The following is a 10000-nucleotide window of genomic DNA, read 5'->3' as shown; positions in this document are numbered from 1 at the left end:
AATTGGGTTGGCCAATCCTATTCCGTTTTTCACGCGTTTGCTCTTAAAAAGGAGACTTATTTTTATTGATAATTTCAAAATGATGTTAACACCCCAAATAAAATTTCTACGCAATGCAATTTCCTGGTGTTGTCTTTTTTGTTAGGTTCACCGGCGATGCGGGGTTTCAGGGAAATGAAATCGACAATGCCTCAGCGCGTTCTGCTGGGTAGCACCTCTTCCATCTTTCACGAACGTCTGCCATTCTCTGATTACTTTCCAGTGTTAAATCAGCTCTTGCTAGATGAGGGGCAGCGTCCTAGCTGGTTGGAATCATTTTAATAGCACGTACAATACCGACAAGTTGATGAATAAGATACATGAACAGCAAAGTTTCAGATGCTGCTTCAGATGCTGAGACACATGTGCAACATCTGGGTATCTTTATTAAATGACCTTCACGGCTACTACAATTTACCCATCCCTTTGGGTATGATATACTTCCACTGGAGAATCCTGCCTACCAATGACTATGGCTTCTTTAGTCGGATATCTCCTGTATCCGACTAAAAAAGCTTGATGTGTAGGCGAATCGTTTCTGTGAGAAACGATACCTATGTGCTGCACAAGTTTGTTAGTCATTAGTAAGTTGGTAGACGGCAGCAATCGTCTAGGGAAGTGCTGCCATTCAGGGAGGTTTCGCCATTCAGGGAAGTACTACCCTCCAAGGAATTACTAGCATCCAGGGAAGTGAAATGGAGGAGTGTAAAAAAAAAAAACGCTCTGGCAGCATTACTAGTCTTTCTCTCTCATAAAACTTGAAGGATGGCAAGTAAATCTTATGATCTTTTTCTTACACTCAGTATAAGTTTAAATTTACTTTCACTGTGTGTTTCTTTATAGTTCGGATTCCAATAATATAATATTTTCTTTTGCTCTAATGCCCATAAATCTAGATTTCTATTATCACAGTGGCGCACTAAGTCTCTTTTTTTTTTTTACCCTTCTATGAAATATTTGTGAAGCAGAAGATCGACATGTGGAAAAGATAGACACAATTAACACGGCATTCTTGTTGTGTATTTTGGTGGAGAGTTTTGTTCAGGACACTGGAGACCAAGGTTGAGAGATTCTACTTGATGAACATAATAAAAAAGTGCAATAAACCATACCACTGGCGGGGTTAGAACCCGCGATCAGAGAGTCTCAAAACTCCGGACCGTCGCGTTAGCCACTGGACCAGCTAGCCACACTAAGATTTATCCAGCTAGGTATATTTATACCTAGCTGGATGAATCTTATTGTGGCTAACGCGGTGGTCTAGAGTTTTAAGACTCTCGGATCGCGGGTTCTAACACCGCCTGTGGTATGGTTTGTTTGCAGTCGTGTCATTACGATTTCGTGAGTCATGTGCAACAGTTGGGTTTCTTTATCGCTGAAAGATTTCGCCTACACAGTAGGTTTCTTCAGTCTAATACAGAGGCAACAGGAGTAGTAGCGAAGTAAAGATGATGTAGTCAGTCTATCAACCTTTGAGAAATAATATTTGAGGTGGTCAGTCCCTGATCCTGGAGAAGAGCTCAGCTCCATGAAACGATATCATTCAAGACCCGGCTCAGGGACTGACCACCTCAAATACCATTTCCTCAAGGATGATGGACTGATTGCATTTCACTACTATACCTGTACAGAGACACTCCCCATCCTGTGCTGCACTCTTCTTTTACTTACATCTGTGTATGGGACAGGTGACTACGTAGACAGCAATTAATGAAGTCGTCTATTCTACAGGCGAAACGTCTCGATAAATTCTTTTAATAAAATGTGTCTTTCTTTTTCATATATATGTGGACTGCTATAGTCCCTTGATAGTCTGGCAGCCCGACCTCCGGCCTGGCTTTTTATTTGACTGTTTGATCACATAGGGATATTAATTAAAAATGTATATGCAGCTAACACTTTTGTTTCTCTTGCAGGGCATTCACTCGCATATTGTGCTCGTGCTGTCCACGTCGCTGTCGCAAGCGCTACCAGACCAGGTGGAAAGGTGGAATAGCGCAGGTAAACTTTCTTAATGAGTGCAAAATTTTGAGTGTAACTTTTTTTCAGCTTTAGAGAAGTTGAAGTTAAAAAGTAAGGGAATTTACAGATTTTAATAAGGCAGTCTTTATGAAAATTGTCAACGTATAAACAGTTTAGATAAAAAAAAATGCGAAAACTTTACGGAATATTTATACAGTAGAAGAACCTTCTACAATAAAAATTATATTATATATACTCATCATAATATATCAAAATAACACTAAAACCCACATGGAGACAAGAAAATGCAGGGTGAAATTGGTGCTATTCATCTCGCCTCCAAGTGAGGCCCTTTTCAACAACATTGTTGAAAGAAAATATTGGAAAATGCTGAAATATACATCTCCCGTTTCATTTTGATTCCTTCTGCATCAATGTGAGTTATAGTGTTGTAGTGATCAATGTTTATTTCACTAATACTATCATAATATACCAAGATATATAACAAATTACAATGACTCAAGAAATCGTAAAGACACGATTGCAAATAAACCATACCCCCGGCCGGGATTGAACCCGCGGTCATAGAGTCTCAAAACTCCAGCCCGTCGCGTTAGCCACTAGACCAGCTAGCCACAATAAGATTCATCCAACTAGGTATATTTCTACACCATAGGAAGGTTAGCACAGGCACCTCTGTGACCACAAATGCAAGTTTTTACAGACGAATCTCCAGCTAGCGTGGCCGTGACGAACTCTAGTTCAAGTCCCTTCACTGCCGTCAACATTTGTGGTCACAGAGGTGCCTGTGCTAACTTTCCTATGGTGTAGAAATATACCTAGTTGGATGAATCTTATTGTGGCTAGCTGGTCTAGTGGCTAACGCGACGGGCTGGAGTTTTGAGACTCTATGACCGCGGGTTCAATCCCGGCCGGGGGTATGGTTTAAATTACAATGGCTCTGTTTCTTACGAGATATATATATATGTCGTGCCGAATAGGCAGAACTTGCGATCTTGGCTTAAATAGCAACGCTCATCTTGCCATATAGGACAAGTGAAAATTTGTGTATGCAATTATTTCGCCAAAATCATTTTGAACCTAACGAAATAAATATATTTCACTGTGTTTGTTTAGTACTAAATTATTGTAAACGTATTGAAAATATATTTAGTTAGGTTAGGCTAAAATAAATTGCTCTTGTTATAATAAGGTTAGGTAAGTTTTCTAAGATTCCTTTGGTGCAAAATTAAAAATTTTTGCATTAACATTAATGAAAAAAATATATCTTTAAACGTATAAGAGAAAATTTCAGAAAGGACTTAATTTTAAATATATATATATAAATCAGTCTTATAGAATCAATTTATTATAATATAACCCCTTGTGAATATTTCTCGAACAGTTATAAAATCTCTCGTCAATTCCAATGTTTTTATTCAAATGGATTATGACTATTAACCTGACTGGCACTTCCAATTTCGCTTTTTGAATGGGTATAACTGGTGTCTTTTATCAGCGGTGGCTTGAACTGCCTTGCCACATCTGACAAAAAAAAACAGATGAAAAATTGCAGTAGTTAATTGATCATATTATAAAGTAAGACTTTCTTATCACATATTGCTTCCTGAGCCCAAGACCCCAGTACCTGCCAAATTTGCAAATGACTTACACTTAGGGAAGGAAACTTCAGGCTCTATGCAAATATATATATATATATATATATATATATATATATATATATATATATATATATATATATATATATATGTTTTTATGTTGTTCCTTGATAATGCGAGTAGTCACGAAAGCGCTTGGAATTTCATTATTCTTTCACAGTGGTTGTTATATATATATATATATATATATATATATATATATATATATATATATATATATATATATAAGTAATTTAACAGATATGGTAGTGATGACCGTTTAGATACGATCCAGTCATTCATTTTTAATAAAAGATTATTTTTCAATGCTGTAATATTGCATTACTGTTCTTTGATCCAGGACAGTCAACCAAAGTGATGTTTTAAAATAAATTGTTTTAATATGTTCCTCATGATCCGATAAACTTATTCACAAGTATTAAAATAGGTACATACTTTTAAATTTTGCACCACAACTAATTTAATAGTTTGTCCTAACTTTGCTATAATTTGTTCTAATATAGTTGAAAATTTGTGTAATGTAACATACGTAGCTTAATCCTTTTTTAACATAATTATGGTCGATTTGGTACTTTTGTTGTTGTTTTAAACATCACTTAAATCTAGTAGTTTGCGATGTTCCGACTGACTATCGCAGGAATTAATTTTAGCTCGGCTTGCTTGGCAAAGTCATCGTTGATAACTAAGCCAAAGCTGCAAGTTTTGGCTATAAAGCGTAATATACTGTTTGCACCTCCATGTTCTGATGCTGCAACTACCATTGTTGTGTTCCCATAAGATATCTTCATCTGTCTTTCAGTTTGACCCCTACGAGGACTTCTGACCCCGTTCCCCTTCACTCACTCCATCCCTAACCTGACCTTATCAACACCTGACCTCATCCTAAACGTTTGCGTTTTGTATGGCGGCAGCAGAAAAACGTCAACAGTTGCACCTGCTCTTCCCTTGCTGCTTATCTCAAAATTAACCTTATATTCCTTCAATTATTGGGCTGTATATGTGGATATATTCACGGTTATTCAGTACATGTCATTATTGAGATAACGTTTCGCTCTAAACAGAACTTTTTCACGCGAAACCTTGTCCCAGGAAATATATACTCAGCATGCTGGTGTTTTTATCCACATATCTGTCAGCGTCGCGCCCTTCACATAATGGGCTTTTTAATCATCTCATATGTGTTCAATGTTTATCTAATTTAACTTCTTGTGTATGTCTAACTTCCTTATAAATCAGTTTTTACCTTGTTTTCGTTTAAACACTTTGCAGTTTTTTTAATTGTGTGTATTTGTTTAGATTAAATTAAAAATCCCATGAAATTATCCATAAATTCCCTCATCTTGAAATTAAATAATAAGAATAAAACTTCTATACAGAAAATTCCTATTTTTTATTGGAATGGTCGTTTCCTGTGGTGTTATTTGCACCTCTCATTATATTAATCAGTTTGGATACTAAAATCACTTTTGAAATCTAAATGGATTAATCTGTGTGCGTGTGTGTGTTTGTATGATTGTACCCCATATTGAATGTAGGATGTGTTAGCTCCATTTTTTTCACAATCTTGAAGATCCCCTTTCCCAATCCTAACCTGTCGACGAATGCTTGGCTTCTGCTTCTCCTTCCTCCGTCTGCCGCCTCTGGTGATCGCTTCCCGGTGACTCTTTCCTGCAGGCAACCTGCTTTCCTGGTGACCCTATCTGTGTCACGGTTGGTCCTTGGTGGTATGTCCCTCTCATGTTACACTACTGATGTATGTTTGTGTTGTGTTGTGATGCCTGATCCAGCTTCCAACTATAATTGTCTTGTGTTGCGATGCATGATCCAGTTTTGAACTATAATTGTGTTTTGATGCTTGATGTAGCTTTCATCTATAATTGTTTTGTGTTTTGATGCATGATCCAGTTTTCATCTATAATTGTCTTGTGATCCACGATCCAGCTTTCAACTATAATTGTGTTTTGATGCCTGATCCAGCTTTCATCTATAATTGTGTTGTGCTGTGATGCATGATCCAGCCTCCATCTATAATTGTGTTGCGTTGTGATGCATGCTCCAGTTTTCATCCATAATTGTGTTTTCATGTGATGCATGATCCAGTTTCTAGTTAAAATCTTGACTGTAATAATGAGCCTTATACAAGTATGAATACAAGTATTCATACTCTCGAATAACTTTGAATGTTATTGAGGTTCCTTATACTCGAAACTAATTAATGTTCAGGTATTCTTATTACTCAATAATGTATTTATGATCCTGATACATCCAGGTGTAATTTAAAGACTCACTGAAGCTTTAATTTATCATTTCATTACCTAATGCAGAAATAATCACTGTTTCATAATTTTCCATAATTCATTTAAAACTAATCCTGAGTAACCTTTTGTGAAGTTCAATGTCTCTCCTCTAAAAACATTATTTTAAATGCAGCTGATATAATATTTTTTCAAACAATTTTTACACAACAGACATTAGAGTAACATTTTTAATGTTCATTGCATTACTGATCCCGTAATAGACAAATAAAATTAATTTATTGTAGTCTTCAAAACATAAACAGTAGGAATTCTTTGCTACTAGACTTTAGATTAACAAATACATTAATTCAGGCTTAAGTGTGTCTATCTTCTATTCTCTGTTGTTCACTGTTATCAGTTTTTCAGTGCGTGAAAGTTACTAATATTTCTCATCCAATTTTCACTTAAGGTAACTTGGTTCATTGCAACTCTGTTGCGTCATCTTTGCAACTTAGCTGAATCATTCTCTTCAACTTTGCGATTTCATTCTTTGCAAAGTTGCTGCTTCATTCATTGCAACTTTGCTGCTGCATCCATTACATTAATATAATATTAACTGCTTAAATAATCGCACTTTTACCTCAAGAATAGAGAGTTTGAGAGAGAAGAAAGTCCGTTTAGCATGTTTCTTCTCTCATAAACTCTTTACTCCTGTGAAATCAGTAATCTGTTCTTCCTAATCTCAACATTTCTCTCCGTTCCTTAGAGATCAAACTTACTCTTCGCCAAACCAAACACCCTTCGCAGTAATTTAGTTCGCACCTCTCTTTCACCTCAGGGTTCCACAGTTCCATTAGCCATTAGTCATTAGTCATTAGTCATTTAGTCATTAGTCATTTAGTCACTTTCATTAGACATTTACTAGCTCTTTGATCCTGAAAGTCATAATTGCAATGGTCCATAAACTCTGGGTAAAATATTTCGGACATTCATGATGCTATTGTTTCTGCAACTCTTATCAGCATGTTGCCAGACATTGCTACCCTTGTTTCAGCATGTTCCAGATATTACTGATAGCAGTGCTCCAGCCACTCTTATCAGCATGTTGCCAGACATTGCTACCCTTGTTTCAGCATGTTCCAGATATTACTGATAGCAGTGCTCCAGCCACTCTTATCAGCATGTTGCCAGATATTAATGGATGTTCAGGTGGTCAAGATATTGATGGATGTCTTCACCACCATGACTGCTCCTCAGTAGATGAGAAAGACACACGTGAAAAAAGTTTGCTATCCGAACTGACGAGAAGTTTCGCCTGCTCCGCAGGCTTCTTCGGTCGAAATACAGAGTCGTGGAGATACAGACATGAGGTGATCACTCCCATAACCTCGTCAATAGATATGAAACTGTTGCACAAGTGTCTTACTCATCTACATATCAGTATTATATCATCATAATAATACTCCTACCACTGCTCTAACATTCATCTCAACATTTTTATTTACTGTATTTTTGGCTGTATGAACCACACTGTTTTAGCACCTTAATACAATAATAAGCATTTTTAAAGTAGTATTTTGCAAATGAATATCATGTGATTGTTTCTTAGCAATTATGTAATCCTTGTATTAATATGCATGACGCTGCTGTCCCCAGAGGTTATTGATAAGTTCCTCAAGTTAGTTCCTGATCAGCCGGGCTGTGGTGCATGCGTCGGACTGCTTGCTGGTAGCACCAGCAGCTTGGCCGCTGGTGCTAGCATGGTGTGGGCCTTGGCAGCGTATACAGTGACCCTCGAAACCATCTCCAGGTAAAGCACAGGTAGCAAAGCCTTAATATTCTATGAAAAACGACTCACTGTCTGTAATAACCACAATCTTTTTTTCCCTTCAATAATATTGTCTTGATGCTAATGAAGGGATCTTCATCCAGATCACTGGAGCTACTCCCACCATCCTTGGATCAAAACTGATTACCTCCCATTCCTCACTCACTGTATGGCTCTTACATAGTCAACGTTTCCTAGTAAATTTAACAGCCATAGTCAATATTTACTGATACAATTTAAGTAATATTTCTACGCCCTACATGTCACTGACTTGAAAAATCTTTGCAATCTTCCTACAAACTTCTATATCGATTGCAAAACATATTCATACTTCTTTGGTTAATTAGTGTTCAAGCCTATCAACTACACGAAGGTCATTAAGTCTCAGTGTAACCTGTGCATGCCTTGTCAAGAATGGTTAAATCACAAAAAAAAGGACTGAAGTAAACTTTCTGTATATATACACTGAAAAACACAAACCTCAAGGTGTATATCCGTGAGTTTTTGCTTCCGTGTATGTGTTATATACAAACCAAGCCGTGATTAGCTTTGAACCCGACGTCAGGTGACTATGAGCGTCTGGCCAAGAGCTAACAATGTAGTGACACTGGTCGGCACCCACCAACGGTGCCATGATGTACCTCACTAATGGCACTACTCAGAGGCGTCGCTCATCTCCATAATAAACAGATTATCCCATCAGTGAGCGACTCATGTGTACAATGGCCACAGCGTGGGGGTTTCCCGCTGCTTTCAGTCCCTCAGAGGGAGGGGCCTTGATGCTCGTGAAGGGATCTTGATTCAGGAAATTGGTGCTACTTCACCTTTTCTTGGATCAACCCTGATTGCCTGCCACTGCCTTGTTGCTGTATAACCCTTACGGATTTAGCGTTTCCCTCTTTAAATTTAATAATAACATTAATATAAATAATACTAATAATAATAATAATATAAATAATAATACTACAACTAATACTACTACTACTAATAATAATAATAATATAAATAATAATACTACAACTAATACTACTACTACTAATAATAATAATAATAATTCTTTCATTGTGAACGGCTCTAAGGGATGCCATGGCAATAACATTAAGTTCAGTTTACTATGCGCATACATAATATATTATACCTTAGTGGATGTTTCAGTGCTGTGGGATTTAGTATTAATCCAAGTTCTCGTCAAGTACATTAACAAGGGATGCAGGGGAACTATTGTTAATAAATGTTAAGGGTGTTACTTAGGCATCCTTGCGACAGGTATACGCTGAGCTGATGAACGAGACACTTGTTCAACACCTGTGTGTATTTGTTCTGAAAACTTGTGGCCAACCAGTGGCTTTATCAGCTCAGTACAGAGGTTATTTAAAGGAGTTTTAACTGGAGAAAGTAGAAGACAAAGTAATCAGTCCTATAGGTACGACCGCGTTGCGATACTGGCCTCGCCCACAGTGACGATGCTTGTAGCTGCTGCACCTCATCTGACTCCTGTAAAAGCGACCGGTAACCCAGCGGAAAGCCTCAGTCACATGACCAAGAGCTCCAGCTGTGGAGTCATCATGTGACTAAGACCTTCGTCAGGAAACACTTGTCCTGTTTCCTGACGAACCTTACCTAACCTGCCAGTGCTTCAGATCCATCAAAACTACTGCCGGATGAACATTCATCTAGGCTGAAGGACCAATTACTTCGTGATTTACTTAGTCATTTACTGTCTCCAGTTTCACTCTGAAATAAACTGATAAAATTACTCTTCAGCGAAACGAAACGCTGAGAATTTACTTTAAACTCCATTTTTGGTATTACAGTATTTTTGACTGTTGGTGAGCAGGTGACATGCATCCTTAATGATCTTCGTGTAGTTTATATTGCTTAAGCACTATTAACCAGCCAACTGTCTTGCTACACCCAGGAGAGATAGTTAATCTATCAGTCAAACACTAACTTCGATTCAAAAGGCACAAAAAAATAATAATTCCGACAGACATGATAGAACAGAGGCACTAATATAAAAGTTTAATGTGGACAACGCTCTGTTCATCTGTGAGCGAAATATCGAAATAAAATCCTTGTTCTGTTTTGACCTTTGATAAACTATCATTCTGAAAATATCTTCCAGCTCCCCTTCTTATACTTACTGATTCGTTTCTGGCTCGTCTGTTCATGCTTGTATCCTCAGACTAGAGTGGATACGTTACAAACAGACGTAACGTTGCAACCATGGATTTAAGTTTACCTCTTGTTGCCTC

The 10000-nt window shown here is 37.4% G+C and overlaps 1 protein-coding gene across 4 annotated transcripts in view; it reads left to right on the top strand.

Annotated features, from left to right (window-relative positions):
* Positions 1–10000, top strand: part of LOC128701863 (dopamine receptor 2) — a 204541-nt gene that overhangs the window by 187037 nt on the left and 7504 nt on the right. For 2 of the 4 annotated variants that reach the window (XM_053795816.2, XM_053795818.2), the window contains one exon: positions 1956–2040. In XM_053795816.2, the coding sequence (XP_053651791.2) occupies positions 1956–2040 (85 nt within the window). Of the gene's footprint in view, positions 1–1955; positions 2041–4479; positions 5405–7573; positions 7728–10000 lie in introns of all 4 variants that reach the window. The other 2 variants (XR_008408970.2, XR_008408971.2) reach the window with 2 other exon arrangements.

The sequence above is a fragment of the Cherax quadricarinatus genome, chromosome 69 (assembly GCF_038502225.1).
Source record: "Cherax quadricarinatus isolate ZL_2023a chromosome 69, ASM3850222v1, whole genome shotgun sequence".
Classification (NCBI taxonomy): Eukaryota; Metazoa; Arthropoda; class Malacostraca; order Decapoda; family Parastacidae; genus Cherax; species Cherax quadricarinatus.
The sequence above is the reverse complement of the archived record's forward strand: the minus strand, read 5'-3'. Positions and strand labels throughout refer to the sequence as shown.